The sequence below is a fragment of the Myotis nattereri genome, assembly GCF_964212035.1.
Source record: "Myotis nattereri genome assembly, chromosome: 14".
In the NCBI taxonomy this organism is placed as follows: Eukaryota; Metazoa; Chordata; class Mammalia; order Chiroptera; family Vespertilionidae; genus Myotis; species Myotis nattereri.
In genome coordinates, this window is record NC_138089.1 from 36,132,983 (window position 1) to 36,156,520 (window position 23,538).

Sequence of the window (23,538 nt, forward strand, 5' to 3'; positions counted from 1 at the left end):
TATACCATTAACCTTAAATCACAATGCTCAAATAACTAAAGTTCTTCTTTTGAGGGAAAAACTCATTCCAACTAAAAGTTTCAATAAGCATCTGATCCAAGAATTAAAATGCTGACAGAAAACTTTTAGTAGTTTTAAACACTTAGTTTCAATCTATTACCATCACTACAGGTCACTATTATATAGTTTTAGTTATCAATGTTTATAAAAATCTAAAATAGAATTTTACGTAATTAGTATATTTTATTAAAGCAGGTTTTTAAGTACTCTCATAACTATTAGCTTTCAGTTACTCATATCGAGAAGGATAACAAAGTGGTCAAGAGCATAGACTTCTGGGTTCTAACTTAGGCTCTGTTCCTTACTCACTGACCTTGGGCAATATACCTAGCCTCTCTGTTCCTCAGTTTCCTCCTCTGTAAAATGGGAGCGTTGTTGAGGATTTAAAGAGTTAACATATTATGTGTACCAGAATAGTACCTGGTACACTGTCATGCTATACAGCATCACGATTACTATTATTCATACCTGATAACAGAAAATGCCATCATCCATTCAAGTAGCACTTCTGTCCACACTCTAGCCAAAATTTAAAATGATACATTCTCCTGCACTAAGAGATTAAACTAAAACAAAGCATAACACAGAAAGGAAAGAAAGAAGGGAGGAAGGAAGGGAGGAAGGGAGGGAGGAAGGGAAGGAGGAAGAAATGTCCCATGAGCTAAGTATAGATCCCTTCTGTAAGTTAGGTATCAGAAGAGGCCTTTCAGCAGAGACTGGCAGCTCTGTCCTCTTACTGGCTGGTTTCGAGAAGGTCCCCAGATTCAATGTATATTCTTCCTAGCTGTCAATGCTACAAGTTCTAGTTACATAAATGGTGAACCTAAAGGTTGCATTGCCTCAAAATAAGACACTAGTAATGTAGTTACTTTAAAAGACAAAGAGACATTGAAAAAATAAAAATGAATCATCACTGTCCATTTTGGATTGTTCTTACAGTTATTTTCCCATTTTTGTGTGACTTAATCTCCCCTGTATTAGTACTATACTTATTGGAGCAATACACTTTTAGCCACATATACTGACGTATTTTCAGATTTTTATGATTTTTTTGATCCTAAAAGTATATTTCATGGATGTAAAACTCGTAAAATCTACATAAGCATACATACTTGCAGTGGTACCGTAGCTCGGCTTACATGGAGATGTGCAAGGGTAAGTAAGTCCACAAGGATTCTAATCCCATTTGAATCCATGAGATCCTTAACATTTTTCTAGGAGACAAAAACATTTTTATATAATCTAAAACCTTTCTCTTTAATATGTACTACTACCTAAAAGGCTCTCAAAGAAGAGAATATTTGGAATCTGAAAAACTTAACATACAAGTGATACTAATTGATATTTCCAGAATTTTGTGTTCAAGGAACATGAATTTAGACAAAAATAAAAAAGGCTAAAGCTATATTACAAATATATCACATAAAAATATTTTCCTTAAACTATATTCTGAGCAAATGAAACAAAATAAAAATAAGCAAATGAAAGGCTGGCAGGAATAACACCCATATAAACTCTGGTACTACAATTATCCTGCATTTTACAATAAACAAATTATTCTATAGTCAGAAATAAAATCTGGCATATTAAAATAACTTTTAATGTTCCAGTATATTTCTGTAAATGTAAGATAAAACTAATAATTTCTTAGAAGTTAGGAAGAGATTATAATTTAAATTAAATTTTCTTAGGACTTACTAATTACACTTCATTTTAAAGCATTTGCATTATTTACTAAAAGACTAAAACTAAACAAGTTAAAATTAGTATAAAACTTAATTTAAAAGAAACCTCAAATTTTATTTCAACATCATCCATTTGTGAATGTTATCAATATTACAACTATAAATTTCTGTGAGAAACCAGCACAAACCTATTTAAATGTCTTAAAAATAAACTATGAAGAGGTAAAGTAACTTTTTATGTCTTCAAATTACTTGAAAATGTATACTGATAAATCAAAATGTATACTGATAAATTAAAATTTCCCCTTTCTAATGGACTATTCTTGGGGGGGAATAGGGTGTGGGGGTGCGGGAAGAGATGGGAGAAAAATCGTACACCTATGGATGAGGACTGTGTGTGTGTGTGGGGGGGGGGGTAAGGGCAGAGGGTGGGTGGGAACCGGGTGGAGGGGAGCTATGGGGGGAAAAAGAGGAACAACTGTAATAATCTGAATAATAAAGATTTAATTAAAAACATTTTTCCCCCACTTTCTTTAGAGTATTTATTTCACTTCAAATCTAATCCTAAAGATTCCCTAAAGAAAAATCAGCTAGCGATTTCACCCCTCATTATTCTTCACTAAGAATTTTATTATCATTAATCAGTATCTGTAATGTTAGGGTAGGATGTACAGAGAATATTTGACAAACTTTTCCCTCTAGAACAGTGGTTCTGAACCTTGGCTGCACAATAGAACCTCCTGGGAATCTTTTTTTAAAAAATATATATTTTATTGATTTTTTAAAGAGAGGAAGAGACAGGAATAGAGAGTTAGAAACAGCGATGAGAGAGAAATATCGATCAGCTGCCTCCTGCACACTCCCCACTGAGGATGTGCCCGCAACCAAGGTACATGCCCTTGACCGGAATCGAACCTGGGACTCTTGAGTCCACAGGCCAACGCTCTATCCACTGAGCCAAACTAGTTAGGGCTGGGAATCTTTTTAAAATCCTGATTTCTGGGCCTCATCCTCCGGAAATTCTGTTTCTTTGTTACTAATGTTGTGGCCCCACCCCATAACAAAGAAACAGAATTTCCGGAGGGTGAGGCCCAGAAATCAGAATTTTAAAGATTCCCAGGTGATTCTAATGTGCAGCCAAGGTTGAGAACCACTGCTCTAGAAGTTTTCTGATCTAAAAAAATTAGCATGTCTGGATAATTAACTTAAACTGCAGTAATTTATCTTTTTGTTACATACTCATGTGACTTTGGAAATAATATTTATACAGAAATACTGTACCTTATTAAGGATCAACTTGTTAAGGAAGAGGATTAATCTATCTCGTTCAAGTTTATCTGTGCACTATTGAAATAAATGAGAATTTAGTCAGACGTGAACAGAAATACAAGTTAGATGTTACCATCACTGGACAAGATCAACCAGCAGCCAGTAAGAAATAATGTCATCTTTTAAACATTAAGAAAATCACAGGACATCAATTATTACAAATCCTTCAATGTTTTGCATTCTCTGCAATTTTATGTAACTTCTCTCATCTCCCTAGATAGGCGAATATTTTAAAAGTCATAAAGAGATTACTTCAACATACAGCTTTAAGAATATATGTAAAAATTAAAATAAGTGAATTAGCTCAAATAATACCTTGAATTAAGTAAAAATTTCAAATAATTGATTAATGATGTTTCCACATAATCACATCATGATAAATACAAGCAAGAAGGAAAATGTATCTGCCTAAAATACAAATGCTATGCCACAAGCACTCAGGTTCACTCGAGTAACTGAATTAGAATGTGGTGTAACAGCAAACAATAAGGATCTTCAGCTGGTTATATTATTTTCTAGGTATGTTTTGTGACCTTACTCAGAATCAAGTTTCTAATCTACAGCTGAGGCAATTATAACAAGCATTAATGGCCATTTGCAAAATTGGTGAAATGGTTCTAAAGCAGTTCTCTAAAATTTAAATTGTTAAGTATAGAAAGAATGTAAACACAAATGAAAAAAACCAAAGTGTACACACTGAAGCAAGTAGGTAACACTCAAACTTGAGCTTCGCCATGGATGACCTGATCAATTTGTTCTTTCCTCCTACCACGCTCAAGTGTTAAATGACAAACTTTCTAAAATAAAAAGGTGCTAACTCATTTCCATTTTATTGGTTATCACTGTAGTGCTGAAAAGATTTACTAGCTCCACACTTCAAAATTTAGTAGCATCATTTAAGATTTTTCCAAAATGGAAAACCAAAAGTACATAAAACTCTTTTACACACCTGTCCAGCTCATCCATATTTAAAGATTGACAAAGAGGTCACTTAAGTCGTTCAAAAGCAGCAAATGAAAAAAATAAACAAGTACTAATCCATTAGTCATTTTCCTACTCATCTATAAATAAGTAAAATGTAAATTACAAAAAAAAAACTCATGCAGAAAGTTATGGTAGCAAGGCGATCAAACAGAATTTAAATGTAATTTTGAAAATCTAAACATGTACTGCAATGACACTACCAAGTAGCAGATTCCTTAAATGATATCTTACCCTCTCTAACATTCCAATGATATATCGTGTATCTGTAAAAGGTCCTATTTCTTCATGACATCTGCCATAAACAATAGCAAGGGCTTGTAAACATAGACACTTCATGTTTACTTTTGGGGTGAGCAGGAAACGATGATAGAGCTCATTGAAAAATTCATACCTAGATTTAAAAAAAGTTTACAATAAAATTAGCCATGAAACAGTAAAAACATATATACAGTATGTTTTAAGATCACCTGTGGATGCCTAAAAACCAGATAGTAACAAACCCTATATGTTCTGTTTTTTCCTATACATACAAACTTACGATAAAGTTTAATTTATAAATTAGGCACAGTAAGAGATTAACAATTACTACTAATAAAATATAACAATATAGTGTAATTAAGTTATGTGAATATGGTCTCTCTCAAAATATCTGATAATGGAGGTGGTTACTAAGTGACTAGTGGGCGGAGAGCAAATAAAATCTACAATAATAAAAGTGTAATATGCAAATCAACTTAACAACCGAACAGCAAAATGACTGTCCAGAGGACCATGCTATGACACACACTGGCACCAGGCCCACCATCGACCCATGATTACCCCGCAGAGGGAGGTCCAGGCCACCAACCCGCGGGGGGGCGGGGGGGGGGGGAGCTCCATGGAACCAGGGAACTGGGGGTGTGTGGCAGCAGATGCCAGGCCAAGGCAAGTGTGGGGCTGGGGATGCGAAGCCGGCAGCCGGGGAAAGGAAGGCCTACACTTGCACAAATTTTGTGCATCAAGCCTCTAGTGTGGGTATAAAGGACAAAGGGATGATTTATGGGATGGTGCGGGACAGCACAAGATTTTACCATGCTACTCAAATTGTGCACCATTTAAAACTCATGAATTGTTTATTTCTGGAATTTTTCATTTAATATTTTCAGACTGTGGTTGACTGCGGTAACTAAAACCACAGAAAGTCAAACTGTGGGTAAGGGGAGACTACTGTAACAAGATATAAAGACTAGCTTACGATCTCTTAATTGATCCACTTTCTTCATTCTCATCTTCTTCCAATAGTAATCTCAGATAATAGTCTCCTATTTTGATTTCCTCTGCCAAGCACTCATATTTAACCTTATTAATAAAAACAAATTACATTACTTTAGTTTACAATATATTTTTGGCTATTTCCACATAATCACCTCTTAAATTCTGTCAGAGCTTTTTTCTTTTCTTGATAAGGCAGCCTTTAAATTAATAATTTCATAATGAATTATCTGGTAATTCATTATTACTAATGTAACTATTTCAGTTAAATGTTAAATCAGAATTACACACCAATTTTATGAATGTAAAACTTGCTGATAAAAATTCACAGGACTACATGGTGTCCATGAAGGCTTAAGAGAAGGAAGAATCAAAATACTTTCAGAGTATAAACTGCTTCATTCCCTTCTTACCTTGCCATAACCAAGCAAGGTGTAAATGGTCCTGCACCACACATAAGTTTGCCCAACTGAGACAAACTACTTCAGGTCTTCCCTCATCTCCCAACACATGAACTATATATCACTTTATGATATGATGTTTTACAGTATTCATTGTGTGCATGTAAAATCACCCTACGCTACAAATAAGAGGTGACATGCAAGACAGAGCACATGATCAGAATCTGAGGTGGCACCAGAACCCTTGTACACAGGCTGCTTATACACAGTGAGGCTATTATCTATATACTAGTGGCCTGGTGTACGAAATTCCTGCACCGGGGTGGGGAGGTGTCCCTTAGCCCGGCCTGCACCCTCTCCAATCTGGGACATCCCTCTCACAATCTGGGACTGCAGGCTCCTAACTGCTCACCTGCCTGCCTGCCTGATTGCCCCTAACCACTCTGCCTGCTGGCCTGCTCGCCCCCAACTGCCCACCCCCCGCTGGCCTTCTCACCCCCTACTGCCCCCCCATTGGCCTGCTCACCCCCAATTGTCCCCTGCCAGCCTGCTCACCCCAACTCCCCCCCCCCCCCCGCTGGCCTTCTCACCCCCAAAAGCCCCCCCTACCAGCCTGCTCGCCCCCAACTGCGCCCCCTGCCGGCCTAATTGCCCCTAACTGCCTCTGCCTTGGCCCTGCCACCATGGCTTTGTCCAAAAGGTCTCCCAGTCTAATTAGCATATTACCCTTTTATTAGTACAGATATATAAAAAGCTAATATGCTAAGTGTCGGTCTGACCGGTAGCTATGATGCGCACTGACTACCAGGGGGCAGATGCTCCACGCAGGAGCTGCTGAGCTGCAGTGACATGGTAGCGGCGGTTCTCGAGTGTGCACCCTGAAACCAGAGAGGAGGAAGCCCGATTCCTCACAGGGCTGCGCGATTCCACCTTCGGCCGTGGGTTATGTTGTTGCTGGGGCACTGCCGACCCTGAATCTGGTTTACTGCACACTTACATTTGCATTCGACACCCTGTACAACAGCAACTTTGAAGAGTTCCCTCTTGCACTCTGGGACTCCTTAGGGGATGTCGGAGAGCTGGTTTCGGCCCAATGCCTATAGGCCAGGCCAAGGGACCCCCTTGCTGGAGGGCCCCCACTCACTCCGCAAACGCCCTTCGAGCCACGGTGCCACCCCAGGTGCAGCCGGTCGGGGAGGGACCACAGGAGGTTGGCTCCAGGGTTGTCCGGCCCATCTCGCCCAGTCCCTTCCCGCTGGCCACCTTCTAATTAATTTCTTTTTTTATCTTTAATTTCTTTACTGGTTAAGGTATTATAAATGTGTCCTCATCCCCCAACTCCCCCCCCGCCCCACTCATGCTCTCATCCCCCTGTTGTCCGTGTCCATTGGTTTGGCTTATATGCATGCATACTAGTCCTTTAGTTGATCTCTTCCCCTTACCCCCACCCTCCCCTACTTTCCCTCTGGGGATTGATAGTCTAATCGCTGTTTCTCTGTCTTTGGATCTGTCCCTGTTCATCAGTCTATGCTGTTCTCTATATTCCACAAATAAGTGAGATCATGTGGTATTTATCTTTCTCTGACTGGCTTATTTCACTTAGCATAATGCTCTCCAGTTCCATCCATGCTGTTGCAAATGGCAAGAGTTCCTTCTTTTTTACCACAGCGTAGTATTCCATTGTGTAGCTGTACCACAGTTTTTCAATCCACTCATCTGCTGATGGGCACTTAGGCTGTTTCCAAATCTTAGCTATGGTGAATTGAGCTGTTATGAACATAGGGATGCATATATCCTTTCTGATTGGTGTTTTTGGCTTCATGGGATATATTCCTAGAAGTGGGATCACATACTGTTCTCCACAGTGGCTGCACCAGTCTGCATTCCCACCAGCAGTGCAGAGGGGTTCCTTTTTCTCCACATCCTCTCCAACACTTGTTGTTTGTTGATTTGTTGATGATAGCCATTCTGACAGGTGTGAGATGATACCGCATTGTTGTTTTGATTTGCATCTCTCTTATAATTAGTGACTTTGAGCATGTTTTCATGTCTTTCAGCCTTCTGTATGTCCTCTTTCGAAAGGTGTCTATCTAGGTCCATTGCCTATTTTTGGATTGGATTATCGTCCTATTGTTAAGTTGCATGAGTTCCCTGTAAATGTTGGAGATTAAACCCTTATCGGTGATATCATTGGCAAATATGTTCTCCCATGCAGTGGGCCTTCTTGTTGTTTTGTTGATAGTTTCCTTTGCTGTGCAAAAGCTTTTTATTTTGATGTAGTCCCATTTGTTTATTTTCTCTTTAGTTTCCATTGCCCAAGGAGCAGTATCAGAGAAGAAATTCCTTCGGCATATGTTTGCAATTTCGCTGCCTGTAGATTACTCTAGTATTTTATGGTTTCCCGTCTTACGTTTAAGTCTTTTATCCATTTTGAGTTTATTTTTGTGTATGATAATTAATTTCCTTTTAATGTGCCCAAATCCGTGCAGCAGGTCACTAGTCTCAAATAAAGACTTGAAAGTAGCCCAGCTGATGTGGCTTAGTGGTTGAGCATCGACCCATGAACCAGGAGGTCATGGTTCGATTCCCAGTCAAGCACATGCCTGGGTTGTAGGCTCAATCCCTAGTAGGGGGCATACAAGAGGCAGCTGATCCATGATTCTCTCTTATCATTAATGTTTCTCTCTCTCCCCCCCACTCCTTTCCTCTCCCTGAGATCAATTTAAAAAAATATATTTGCAAGCAACTGTAAAAAGGAATTATTACCTGACCTGATTATCAAAATTATTTTTCCAAAGCCTAAAATAACTGACTTCTAAAAATATAAGCTGTACTTAATCAAATATATAATGTACATCCATTTCACTTTCTTTCTACACATTCTGAGTATTCAATTCATTCAACTTCTAATTATTAAGCATATACTGTGTGTGCCATGCACTGTTCTAGTCATCAGGGATACAACAACAAACATAAGAATTTCCATCCTTACAGGAGTAGATAAAAAAGTAGAATATAGAATAGTTGGTGATAAGTGCTATAGAATGAAAAAAAGCAAGGAAAGGGGATAGAGAGAATGTGTGTGTGTGCATGTGTGTGTGCATGTGTGTGTGTTAAGTAGAGTGGCCAGGGAAGGACCACTAATGATGTCAGCTCTCCAGTGAAAAAAATGTTCTATGCAGAGCAGCAGCAAGTAGAAAACTCCTGAGTCAAGAACATCAATTTGGTGTTTTCAGGGAAGCCATTGTGGCTGGAGAAAGTGTGAAAGGGTGAGCAGTAGGAGGTAAGATCAAAGAAACAATGCTTGGGGTTTGGGATTACACAGATCCTGTCTTGTAAGTCATTTTAAAGACCCAGATTTTTATTAAGTGAGATGGGAAGCCATAAGAGCACCAGAGGGCTTTGAGCACAGAAGTGACAAGATCTACTTACATTTGAACAAGATCACACCACTTCTATGTTGATAATGAACTGTAGGGAGATAGGGGTAGAAGTATAGATTGCTAAAATCCCAGAGAAAAGAGGTTTGGTTTCTGGATAAATTTTGAAGGTACATTGAATAGGATTTGCTGACAAGTTGGATTTGGGATATAAAAGAAATTATTTCAAGAGTTTGACCAGAAAAATAATGAGAAGCAACATTATACAAGATCAGAAAAACTGCAAGAGAAGTAGATTTAGGGAAAGAACAAGAGCTAAGTTCTAGATGCTTGTTAAATATCCAATTACAGGATAAAAGTATGAAACCTAGGAAATAAAGTAGCAGCAGGAGATAAAAATAAGAAAGCCACCAGTAAATAAAAAAATTTCAGCCCAGCTGGTCTGGCTCTAAGGTTGAGCTTTGATCCAAAAACAAGTTGGTTCGATTCCTAGCCTGGGCACAAGACCAGGTTGCTGGCTCAATCCCCAGTCGGGGAATGTAGGAGGCAGCCAATCGTTGATGTTCCTGTCTCATCAATGCTTCTATCTCTCTATCCCTTTCCCTCTTACTCCCTCTAACAATCAATAAAAACATATTTTAAAAAAAACACATTTCAAGCCACGAGAATGGATGGGATCACTGAAGCATTGATTGCACATGAAAAAAGGTCCATAACCCGATCCTTTGGGGCCAATCAACATTTAGCAGTTGGAAAAATAGGGAAAATGAGCAAATAAGGAGTGGCTGGTGAAGGAGGAGAAAATCCAAGAGAATATAGATTCCCAAAACCAAAGTAAAGAAAGTCTTTCAAGGAGGAGAAAATGAGCAAAATAAAATCATTCCATGTTTTTGAAATGCAGTTAGGTTAAAGATCAAAGACTACATGGTCATGAGCATGCTCTAATTTACAACTGTAATAAGAGTTTACATTATACACATGCACACGAAATTATCTACCACCATATTTCTTGTTCTTGTTTTGTCATTTCTCACATCAGTATTTTAATAGAACAGCAAAATATGGTCACATTCAGAATCAAATTACCAAAAAATTAATTAAACAAGCTATACAGAACAAGGAGAACAGGTGATGTTTCCATGGAGAAAGAATCTAAAGGGGGAAAAAAGAAACCAAGCGAAGAACAGATCTAGAATGCATAGTACCAAATTTATTAAAACTGCTACACGATTCTCAGGTACAAAGCCGACTTACTCAACAAAATTTTTTATTTATTTTTTGTCTCATGCAAAGCTTAAAATTTTCCAAAGTTTCCTCCATAAAATTAAGAGAGAAAGGTAAGGATATAAGTTATATAACTATAAACGTATAACACTCAAAAAATAATACATGCTTATTAAAAACATTAATATACTATAAATATTAAACGTTACCTCAAATTCATGGTGGTTCCAGGCAATCACACTGGTACTACCAAGCTCTCTATCAATATTAAATGCTCTCATTTCAGATTCAAGACTATCTCTCAATTCTTCTCGTGTTTTGAAATTCCAAATTAGGTTTGATCTGGCATGGTCCTGACCAAACCTAAACATATATATAATCAGAAGGAAGCAATAAGCATGAAACAAAAATCTACAAATATCCCTTATTGCATCTTATAATAATCAAGAAAACAGTACAACTAGTAAACTTTAGCAAGTATAAATAAAAATTCTGTAAAGTAAGTATACTAAAATGTTAATGGTAGAATTTTGATGACAGATACACGGCTATTCACTGTAAAATTACTTCACCCTTTCTATATGTTTTAAAGTTTTCATAGTAAAATGTTGGGGGGGGGGGGGGGTGACCGAACTCATACTATAAAACAAATCTGTGTGAATTTCCAAATAAAAAAACCTGATATTTCAATCTCAATATATATATTGCTAATATAAATTCCAGACAGAAAATAAGTTAGATATCAAATTTGAAGTTGGGGAAGATAAGCATTTTTGGCTTACTGGGGTGAAGTGTGTGGGATGAGCAACATTCTACATTAGAACCATAAAAACTACCTAAGAAAGAATACTGATAAATTGCCAAGCTCTGATTGATATTTTCCAAGTATCTTCCTTTTATTTCTGGAATAATTTAACCACTGTAATAAATTTGGACACAAGTCCAAACTGTGGATGAAATAGGCTTCATATCCATTCACTTTCAGTCTGTAATCTTCCTAGCAAGCCTGGCATCAGAGTTCTAAGGGAGTTCTAGGGGGCACACAATTGAGGGATTCCTAAGGGAGAAAAGCAAGGCATATTCTTAAAGGCCATACTATCCCATATAATAAAAGGCTAATCGACTGAATGGCAGAAAGACTGGTCGCTATGACGTGCACTGACCACCAGGGGGACAGACGCTCAACACAGGAGCTGGCCCTTGGTGGTCAGTGTGCTCCCACAGAAACTGGGCTCATGGCTGGCGAGCACAGCTGCGGTGGCGGGGTCATCTCCCGCCTCTGTGGCAGCACTAAGGATGTCCAACTGACAGCTTAGGCCCCTCAGTTGGACATCCTCCAAGGCCTCCCAGAGTGCAAGAGGGTGCAGGCCAGGCTGAGGGGACCCCTCACACACACCCAGTGCACGAATTTCGTGCACTGGGGCTCTAGTATACAATATACTTTAAAAGTACTTTGGGAAGTTTTCAAAGCCCATATTTTCCTCTTTTAGCCAAAGTATAATCAATAGGTCATCTTCCAGACTGAATACTATGAGTTATCTCAAAAAAGGTTTGCAAACTCCCCAAAATGGTTTTTTCAAAGAGTCCTTTTGTGTGTGAATGTGTGTGCTGGGGCAGGGCGGGGGGAGTAATAGGTGAGAATAAGATGGGGTTACCATGTTAGAAAAGCTGGAAAAGTATATCATGTAAGCTAACATGGATACTCATTTTCTATTAAGACTCCTTATGTTTCTATCATTCACCTCTTTTAAGACTCCATTCTCAACAAGGCTTCAAGTTATAAAGCAGCTATTTCTAAACCATAATAGTGTTTTAAAGTAACCATCTATAAACCTTACTAAACATTTAAAAATAACTTAGGCTCTTCAGTCTACCAACATTCTATAAAAGGCTTTAATTTTACTGAAGCATCATTAAAAGGTCATACCAATCTTAGTGGTTATAGTTCCTGACCTCAATAGCATAAAAATACCTGTGGCATAAAGCACTAGTTCCAAACAAATAAAAAACAAAACAACAAAAAAAATGTTATGATTCTTTTCTAATGGAAATGCCAAACTTAATCTACGTTGAAAAAAATAAAGGCCTTTAGTTTACCTATAATAGAAGAGATCCCAATTTGCTTCTATTTTTATTCTTTGTCTTCTCTTTCGAAGAACTACTGGCTTTTGGTTTACATTCTGGAAAAGAAAGAAACTTCATAGTGCTCAATCTGGGGCTACCAAGTAGGCTCAATCAAAAGATCATCACTTTGTAAGTGATAAGAAGTATTTCCTTCATCAAATTTTGGCAGAAACAAAACTACTGAAATAAAATCTATAAAATATGAGCATAGAATATTAGATTTATTACAATACTCTGTCAGCATATACTTCTATAGTGTTACTGAAATATTTTCATGTAGCCTAAACTCATTGTTTCAACACCAAACTTCGTTAAAATTTATAGTGATGACTAATAAAATTTATAATAGCCAAAAAAACAGTGACTTGTTTTAAACATTTACATGCAGTTAATACAGAAGCCATGGGAAAATAATGAAAGAAAAAGATTACAGGTCATGAAACTGCTCCCAAAGTCAAGAAGAGCAAGATCAAATTAAAATAACTAATGGACAAGAAATAAGTATTTATATCCAGACACATCTGAAGTGAGACTTGAATTTAATTTATTAGACAAAGAATATCAAAGACAACTCCACATGCCAGACAAATATGAATTTCACACATGTAGCAGGAACTTAAAACTCACCATATTGTTTCTGTCCTGAATTTAATTGTAAAAAGGAAAAAATAAAAATTTTTTAAAGAAAATACAGTGAGCCTATATCTGCTAAGCTATATACAAATTTTACAAGTATGTTACCAATATACACCACCTTCATTTTAAGACAGAATAAAAGGCCCAGCTGTTTCTCAGACTCAAATTTTAAGCAGTTATAAACCCATTTAAAATTTCACAAAAAGCTTTGGCCACCATTAGAGAAAAAACAACAACAACAAAAAACGTATGTAAGGTTTACAACTGAAGTGGAAGATTTCAAAGATTTCTTGAAGTCTATACATGGACTGCAGGTTAAAAATCTCTATTCCAAGTAAAACCTGTATGTATTTCAGACATGAAAATTTTATCTTCAATGTGACAGAAACAAAAAGTGGTAGTATTGATTAAAACATGAAAATCTATAACTTCATTAAATAAGTGGCAAATTATATAAAATAAAGAGACTAGATGATATAGAGAGAATAAAGGTAAAATGAGCAGTACATTTTAAAAAGTAAATGCTCTTTGAAATATAAAACCTATTAACAATAATAGAAAATGTTTTCTACAAATTTTAATTCTATGCACTATCTTGAAAAGTAATGTAAGGTGAACTTGAATAAAATTTATACTCAATTAATGACAAATCTTTCCTTAAAATCTTAACTAAGCAGTACTTTCTTCAATTTTCAGGACAAAAAGCTAGGAGTCTAGAGTAATGAAAATGTAAATGATATACCAAAAAGATAAATAGCTCTCCAAATCCTGGGCTGACTGATTCAGAGACTTAGGCTTATTAAGTCTAAGCCCCAAATAGCTAAACAAATCCCAAAACGGGGGGAAAAATCACATAAATACGTAAAAAGTAATTTTTTATATAAAACAAAGGTTATTAATCCAACCAAAACATTAGCTATATATGGAAATTACTTCATAAACATCCTGATTATATATGAAATGTAGTTAATTTCAAAGATTTGCCAGTTAATCTTGACAATGGTTAATTTCAGACTTTAGCTAAGGCATAAGATCATTCCAATATGTGGTGTTAATATTTACAAATAAAACAGTCACAAAGGTTATTACTTTATTAAAATATTAATGTTGAAAACAGTATTCTGGCAGAAATAATTAGTATGCTACCAAAATAATTTCTTGACCAACATTTGTCTATTTAGTGTCATTATTTGCTCAACATTTTAGATAATACCCCGTGTAAATGAAACCAACAGACCAATTAAACATTATTGATATTAAAAATAAATTCCCTCTGAATTGTTGTCTTTTAATAACAGATGTTATCCACATTTCTAGCTTAAACTGCTTTAGAGCACTCTCCCTCTGGGGAGCAGGCCCGAATCTTTCCTGTCCCCTCTTCCCTCAGGACCGATTACCTTTACCTTTCTGTGTCCTAAGCTCTAAAGGGCCTCTTTCTTTTACCTCTGTAACTCTTCTCCTGAACCCATTTCTTCTACCACTCCCTTCTTCTACCTCTGACTTTCTAAATAAACTTTCTCTTATAGTTTGAAGAAAGGAAGGAAGGAAGGAAGGAAGGAAGGAAGGAAGGAAGGAAGGAAGAAAACGTTTTCTACAAATTTTAATTCTATGCACTATCTTGAAAAGTAATGTAAGGTGAACTTGAATAAAATTTATACTCAATTAATGACAAAATAGCTAAACAGGAGCACTGGCTGGTATGGCTCAATTAGTTGGAGCATTGTGCAGAACGTCACAGGTTTCATTCCCAGTCAGGTAACATATACCAAGGTTGTGGGTTTGACCCCTATTCGGGGCGCATACCAGAGGCAACCAATCAATATCTCTCTCACATCAATGTTTCTCTCTATTCCTCCCTTTCTAAAATCAATAAAATAATAATACCTACTTTTATTATATGTAATTTCGTTTATTTTTTAAAAAGCTAAACAGGCCCAGATGGCATGGCTTAGTGGTTGAATGTTGACCTATGAACCAGAAGGTCATGGTTTGATTCCTAGTCAAGGCATATGCCCAGGTTGTGGGCTTGATCCCTAATGTGGGTCGTGCAGTAGGCAATCGATCAATGGTTCTCTCTCATCATTGATGTTTCTATCTCTTCCTCTCCCTACCTCTCTGAAATCATTAAAAAAATAAACAGGAAGGGCAACTTTATTTTTATAGCTACAAAACAGAGTTCAGAGAAAGAAGGAAACAGATGTATATAAAGGAAAAAAGTATAGAAACTCAAAGTTATGGAAGAAAATTAAGAGTAAAATTTTATATTAAATACCTAACTAAAACCCTAATCATTGATTCAGAAAACTATGAAGAAAAATTCACATCTATGAATCAGAATTAGGCAACATGTCTTCAAGTGCTCAGTCACAAATATCTGACCGCCATCTCAGTGAACAGCAAAGCTACAGTGAATCTAGAATATACACAAGTGCTAGAACTTTGGAAGCAAACTTTCTTTTTACCTCTTTTTGAGAAATACCCATTCTATCTCTCCAATGCATCAACACAAGATCCACTTTTTCTTTGGCAAATTTTTCAACTTCTTTAGCAGCTTTTCCAGCTAGTCTTTGCCACTCTGGAACTTTATTAAATTTTCCATACTGATCCTGTAAAATAATGTTGAAATCCATTACGGTCCTGTTTGCAAATTTATTATAAAAATCTAACTAAAGCTGATTCACACTATTTTACATGATTAAATACTGAATGTCAGGGCTCAGTGAAAAGACAATTTCTGCAATAAATTATACTTTTTTTTTAAAGAAATCTTAACCTTCTACTTAGTTTTCAAGATGATTCCTTTTAGAGAAATGGCAACATGTAATGGGGGGGGGTGCAGAGAAATTTGGTGAGTACAGAAAAAAACAGACACAAAAGACAGTAAATAACAAAATATCTTAAAACATGTTAAGTAATATTCTCAGACACCCTAACCTTAATAATTAAAATAGCCCTGCAAGAAAACCATCTGAATTAACTTTTGCAGTGTTGGCCCCTTTTACCAACAACATTTATCAATTATATACAAAACATAACATTACACATTTGAATTTTTTATTTATTTTTATTTTTTTATTTTGTTTTATTGCTTAAAGTATTACAAAGAGTATTACATATGTCTCCTTTCCCCCCGCCTTGACATTTTTTTAAAAAAATCAATTCCAAAAATGTGACAATCAGCTCAATTAGAGAAACAAAATATACAAAATTATTACTATTCATAAGATTAGTTATGGTGATAGGTGCACAACTCTGTAAATATAATAAAAATTATTAAATTGTACATTTAAAACAGGTAAATTTGGGGGATGTAAATTTTATCTCAATAAAGCTGTCAATATTTTTTTTTTCAAATACTACTAAAAATACTACTATTCGAGGTAGTGAATTCTTTATTTCTAAATTTTTTTGACAAAAGTACTCTTTCATTCTAAAAAAAATACTTAGGACGATTATATTTACCATTGCTATTTTCACATTATCTCTAACATGCATCCGATCAGCATCCCTCTCAGGAACTGAATCTGAGCTGTCCAAGTATGCCAGCAAGCCTGTAGGCTAAAAACAACAAACAAAAACAAGACATAATCTATTTTCAAAACAACTGCACAAAAGAAAATGTAGCCTTCAAAACCCAAATAGATACTATGATTTCGTTTTTGAGGGTAGCATTTATTATAAGGCAACTCCTATGATAAGTATCCTTTAAATTAAAAGCAGACTTTAAAAAAACCCTTGAAAAATATAAATAAGTTATCAATGAAATTTTACTGGGCAAGAATATATAAATCTTTCCAGTTATTCAACTGACTTACCAAAATGCGCTTCAACAAGTTTGTTGCAGTTACATTTTCAGCTGTCCAGAGGCCCACTAAATGTCTACTTAGCTGTCTGAAAAAAGCAGACGTTGAGAAAGGTTTGCTGCTTTATCTCAGCTAGAACAGAAAGGAATTTTTAAAAACAAAATATCACATAAGAAATATGACTACAGTAAAATAATCATTCTGATGTTGAATATTAAAAAGTAACATTTTAATTTGGAGCTATGAAATAGTATTGCAAATATTGCTAATGTTTTGGAATTTTCTCGAAATAAAAATGCTTCCCTGATAAACACACTAATTTTCAATGGACCTGAACATGAAGTAGGTTCTTACCTCATTTAAAGGTAAAAGCAAAAAAATTAGATTTGATACAATTAGTTTGTACAAGTCTTGAAATAGATTAAAAAAATATGTTAGCCTTGATATACAATTAGTTTGCATAAAAGTCCAGACATAGTGATCCTAGTACTCTACCTTCTCTGGATTCTGAACAGGAACAAAATTCTACACAAATGTTCAAATATAACCTTCTTGGCAAGGTCAGAGTAGGCAAATATTTTTGGTTTTGAAGTTTGGACAAAGACTTAAAGCTCTTAGAGCAGATTATCCTACTCATCCCTCTTGAACTAAAAAGCATTATTTTGGTTCAAAGTGAAAATCTAGATTCACGTTGACTTTATGACTTAGACATTTATTTATCTTAATCCTCATGATGACTTTTGTCTCCTAGGCTAGAAGCTCCTCATGAGCAGGGAGTATATTTTATTCACTGTTGACCCTTCTGCTTTGGCAGGATTCACATGCCATTTACTATCAGAATGGGAATAAAATCTGTGAGGAAAATAACCAAATAATCACCTACAGTCATATGTATGTATACATGTTACTTTCCCAGAAGAAAAAAGTTTAATAGGAAAATTTTGTTCTGTCACCAAAAAAATGAACATTACTGAAACTATTCATTTCTGTGCCTATTTGAAAGCTAATATAGTGAAGTAATTATAATTGTAATTTCCCTCACTGGTATTTGATAGGTATCATATCAATTAATTCCTAAAAAGGCTTTAATTAGGGATAAGAGATAACATTTTATAATAGCAATTTGTAAAAGATTGCAAAAGCAATGCAAAATGAAAAGTGCTATTTTTATAATAATTTGACAGCTCTTCAATACCGTGATTAATCACAGTAGGAAATAAATGTAACTGATTAACTATAATAAAGAGGAACACAACAAGCAAACATCTAACATGAGTGTTTAATGAAATAAGACATCGAATAGTCTACTGTAATGAAAGATGGTGTCTAGCAATGATAACAGAGGCAATATACCAAGGAAAGACCTTCCTTTTATATCTCTTTGTCCTTTCAGGCACCACACAAGACTACTTTTATGGCTAACATATACAAGTGAGGGATGCAGACAGCTTCTCATAATAGTATAAAAGCAGAAGACTATTGGCAAGGCAGCATACTAAGGCATTAAATAATTGGACGTGGGTGACAAAGGAAATATATAGTATAAAGTAAACATAAGTCAGCAATTTATTATGTAAAAAGTAAAAAAGAACATGATTAAAATATTTATATCTGAAAGTGTCACATGTTGGGAATCCATAAAGTTTTAAAAGGGTTGGAATTTATATAGCATGGAGTAAACAAATATTTATGTTTCTTTATATTTGAATACTTATGAAAATGATGATTTGCCAAAGGGAAAACTTTTACAAGAGATTTAGGATTTCGCTATGTTAGGCTGGTTAGATATTAAGGTTTTTTTGTAATTCTTAACTGACCAAAGATATTTAAATATTGATTATGTGAGGTTTTTATACAGGATCACCTGCATGCAGGGTAGCCAGATTCAAGTACAAGAAGAAAAAGCCTGGGCATGTGGTTCTAATTTCTTTCCAATGTTCTAGTCCTGGATTATGGGTGTAAAGCCTGATAATATACGATAGTGGGGGGAAATGCAAATACATTTCATTATTTCCTCCCACGTTATCAGGGCCAGAAACAATGATCATTTGGGTACAATCCTTCTACAAGGAAAGGAAAAGGAGAACAAGGTGAATCAAAAGAAAAACATTTGTGTAATCCAAACACTCGGTTTGTTTTATGAAATATATCTGAATCCACTCTCTAAACAGCAAGTTAATTTACAGCAAATTAAATTTAACCTACCTATTTGTAAGCATCCTTTGATCTGAGCTTATTGTAAACATCGCAGTATGCAAGTGTCGAGGTAAGGCACCTTCACTGAGGGCAAGCTCTTGCATTTTTGTAGCAATTTCTTTGTCACCTTCCTTTGGAGAAAGGGTAAAATGATCCCTAAAGCATCAATCTGAAGAAAGCTATCCTAATTTTATAAAACGAATTCTTTATTTCTAGATAAAATAATCAGTATACAAAAATAAAAAATGCAACTTCAATTACCCAAAAATAACACAGATGAGTAGTACAAGTAATTTTAAAAATATCAGTTGCCTTTGGAATGAGGTTTAAATGTTTCTAGACAAATTTATCTTATAAATTATGCATTACTTAATTTAATACTAAAATTAGGTTCATTCCCTCAGTATATAACAGCCAACAAAGGGAAGAGGTAACTAGCAATTTCTATGAAAGGCATCTGCAAGCCTGGCTTGTTTTTGTTATTAACAACATAGTCATTTTCATTGTAAATACATTTCTTTCTTTTTTTAAAGAATTGTGTGATATAGGTGCAATTCTTTTTATTCTGATTTTGCTTTACTTATATGGACTCACTTTGGCAACAGGACAGATAGGACTACTAATCATAGGTAATCATAGAATTATAAGTTAAGCAAGCAGTTTTATATTGAAGGCAATCTGTCGAAAAGTAAAAATGCTCACAATGTTACTTAAAAAGGTACAAGTACGTAGTACAACTGAATATGTGGTATGAATATAAATATACATACAGTATGACTATATACATATATCATTTGGAAAATAACCATGTAGCATATATGCAAATATATGCATCATTCATATATATATATATATATATATATATATATTATTTAGAACAGTACAGAGTCTTAGAGGAAATTTACCAAAATGCTAATAGTAGTTATCTCTGGATGCTAAAAATACAGGTGATTTATTTTTATTTGTTCCTTGTATTTTTTCTGAACATCCTAATGTTTCTTCGAAGATCATATACTGCTTTTGTAGTCAGGAAAAAAATATTTTAGCATACTTGCCAAGATTTCAGTGTAAATAAACAGACATCAGCTCTGTCACTAGCTATGACTCTGACACGTGTGGCTTGTACTGAAGCCAAAGTAGACATTTCGATTATACCTGGCACTCAACAAATATTTCTGTATGAATGTCAATATAGTGGTGGAGTAGTGTCAGGAATATACTTCCATTTAGTCTCTTGATCCTAACTGTCCTGGGCTACTTACGTTGGAAGCTAAAAGAGCATAGGACCAATTAGCTAGAGAGGGAAAATTAGCTAGTAGATGAATATTAACAATAAAAATGCAAATAAACATCAATTTTCCACCAGTTTAATATCTTCACATAATTTTTAACAGCTACTTGAGTATGTTAGTTCTGTGCTTATTATTTAGCTACATGTTATATTTATGAGATATAATCCATGAGTTTTTTTATAAAACGGGCAAAACACCCTTACATTTATCCAAATTACTACAGCTCAACAAAAGAATAGATTTAGATTGATGTCACTGTAAACATCAGTATGCAAGCAGACATTCATAGCTATGATCTCAATTTCTAAAGATCATAGAAGGTTAAAGTGACTGCACTGGAGAAATAATATCCTGTGTCTGACAATGTCATGTCTCTTAGAGGTTAATTACAAATGCACTTTAGCATGAGGAACTAACTTTTGTTACCATTCTTATTTGATGCCATTTTGCTATAAATTAACCCCATTAATAGATTTCTATGTAAGCTCAGTACACGTAAAGATTTCAAAACCATCACCACCAACTCTCAAAAAAAAGGGAGGAATTTGAATTTTTAATTCTTTAAAAATAAAATAATGTAGAACAGAAATACATATATTTTTTAAAGAAAGCTTTATTTGTTCTAAACCCACTAAAGAATTTGAAACTTTTAGTTTATTATTGGGAATTGTTCCTGCAACTGTTTTAAACTAATTTCTGAATAGAGATTTAAAATTATTTTCCTTACACAGAAAAATGCATGTTTCCATACGGTTTAAAGGTAATTTTGTCATCTTCAATTAAAATAGTGATTCAACATTCAAGTAAGTTTAAAATTTCAAAACTATTCTCTTACCTCTATTATTGCCTTCATAACCAATCCAGCTCCCTTTATAATTGCCATGGAAGGATGCTTTGTAACAGGGGAAAAAAACATCACAGAATGAAATATTTTTATTCCAACACACAGGAGTGGGAAAAGTAGGTTTACAGTTGTAATACAAATAAATTATACAATAATAAATAAAATAATTAACTTTCGCAGTCACAACTCTAAACCTACTTTTGCCCACCCCTGTATTTAGTTTTTGCTCTTAAAGGAGATACATAATTTTATAAAGATATAAGCCATAAAATTAGTAAAGGTATTCTTACAATATAGACCCTTACAGATACTAAAAACATTGAGTTTGCATTCATAGAAAATAGTTGACACTTATTTGAATAACAGTTCATATTATACTTATTTGAATGAAAAATGTCAAGTAATAATACTAAAATACAGATTGATATTAATATAATTAGAAAAATTATCACAAACTTATACACATATATATATACATAAAAATACTACAATAGCATATGCAGTAATAAATACTTTCAATTGTTTATGAACAGCCCTGCTAATAGTCATGTTATTATTTGAGAATTTGTAAAGAAAAGAGAACTTTGGGCCTACCATAGAAAAAAATAAGTCTTTCACCACTTCTGATATGCAAAAAATGGGCAAGTAGTGATCAAAAGCCATCAACAGAGCTCTACATAAAATACCAAGAAATCAGTGGAATCATGTCCTAACATGATAATGTAATAAGCTATATTTATTTATCGATATTACTATAGAAACACACATGTATTATTTTAAAAACAAACTGACCCCAAAATGGGGTTCTCTTAAGATTAGTTGTATCTGATAAGAAAAGTATCAGCTCTCACCTGAAAGAGTTTAAAGAGGGTTCTTCCATTAGATGCTACCATTTCTAAGAGCATATCAAACTGCTGCCCTTCAGTTGTCTCACTATATGGAGCACAGAGGGCAAAAGTAAGGAAGTCCAAGAGTGAACTAATAACGAGGGCACCAGTCCCATGATCCTGAAACAAAGTTAACATATTGCTTTGACTATGACAGATAACTTTATTCAAAACTTAGCAGTAATGTTTCTTACTGTTATTCTATATGTCGGAAGTAAACATTTAATTTCTCAACAAGCGGTTCAAAGTTTTAAGTAGTACTTGTTTTACTAATGTAGCAAATCTACTGCTTACCATATCTCAAAAGGAAATAAACTTCAGTAAAATTCCAAGAGAATAATGAAGACTCCTCAAACACGTATAAGTAAAGTTATTGTGAATTTGTATTAAAAGCAATCTCTGCCCAGCCAGTGTGGCTCAGTGGTTGAGTGTCAACCTATGAACCAGGGGGTTACGATTTTATTTCCAGTCAGGGCACATGCCCAGGCTAGAGGCTTGATCCCCGGAGGGGGTGTACAAGAGGTGGCCATTCCATGATTCTCTGTTATCATTGATGTTTCGACCCCCTTCCCTCCTCTCTGAATTACACACAAACACACACACACACTTACTTTAAAAACAATCTCTGACAACTCTTACAAAACTCTGGCAATTTGTTTATGTTCCTTCTAAGATGTTATAGATTGCCCATTTCCAAAACTGCTAACCAGTGACTGAGGAACAATGATCAAGCTTAATTTTTTTTTTTTTTTAGAACAGCGTATTTTATAATATTTTAAAGAAAAACACATACACCAAAAAAAAAGAAAAAAATTCTGGAATATCATTGTAAATATCTAAAAGCTTTGCAACCATCCCTTCTAGACGAATGGATATAAGTCCTAAAATAGTATTGTATTATTACTGACCAACCTGAACTGTGACCAAATACTAACCAAAGTTGGGGGCTATAATACAAACAAAAATAAAAATTTACAAAAACTGTCCATGTTGTAATTCTACAATACTTTTCAATAACATATAGTATCTCTCATATCTCTCATTAAGATAAATTTAATCATAACTTACCACATGGGAATTAAATTTCTCCAGTAAGTTTTCCAGAAACTTCTTTGAAGAGAGAAGGGAAGCTTTGTTGAGCTGTTCTTGTCTTAAGTCATAGTCATCATGCATGGGCTATTGATTAAAAACAGTGGTAATTTATGAGCACTTCTATGTTGCTGGCATCACACACAAGTCATTAATAAAGAGTATTCATTAAACAAAGAAAGAATTGATAAGACAAGGAGAAAAAAGTGATGATTTCCTTGGATCTGATGAGACTATAATATGCCCATCAAGTTACTGTGGAGAGTACTACACAAGGTACTCCCTCAGAAGCCCCAGAACTCCTTTTCACAAGGCAAGTAACACCCATTCCCACTCCCCCAATTTTATAATTT

The 23,538-nt window shown here is 34.9% G+C and overlaps 1 protein-coding gene across 1 annotated transcript in view; it reads right to left on the bottom strand.

Moving 5' to 3' along the window:
- Window positions 1–23,538, bottom strand: part of DNAJC13 (DnaJ heat shock protein family (Hsp40) member C13) — a 115,083-nt gene that overhangs the window by 49,979 nt on the left and 41,566 nt on the right. The window contains exons 14-27 of the mRNA XM_081105920.1: window positions 23,165–23,272; window positions 22,061–22,216; window positions 21,201–21,257; window positions 19,083–19,204; window positions 16,890–16,965; window positions 16,537–16,632; window positions 15,537–15,680; window positions 13,066–13,080; window positions 12,412–12,494; window positions 10,524–10,677; window positions 5,293–5,396; window positions 4,290–4,449; window positions 3,027–3,089; window positions 1,173–1,274 (exon numbers count right to left, since the gene is read on the bottom strand). Coding sequence (XP_080962046.1) covers window positions 1,173–1,274; window positions 3,027–3,089; window positions 4,290–4,449; window positions 5,293–5,396; window positions 10,524–10,677; window positions 12,412–12,494; window positions 13,066–13,080; window positions 15,537–15,680; window positions 16,537–16,632; window positions 16,890–16,965; window positions 19,083–19,204; window positions 21,201–21,257; window positions 22,061–22,216; window positions 23,165–23,272 — 1,440 coding nt within the window. The remainder of the gene's footprint in view (window positions 1–1,172; window positions 1,275–3,026; window positions 3,090–4,289; window positions 4,450–5,292; window positions 5,397–10,523; window positions 10,678–12,411; window positions 12,495–13,065; window positions 13,081–15,536; window positions 15,681–16,536; window positions 16,633–16,889; window positions 16,966–19,082; window positions 19,205–21,200; window positions 21,258–22,060; window positions 22,217–23,164; window positions 23,273–23,538) is intronic.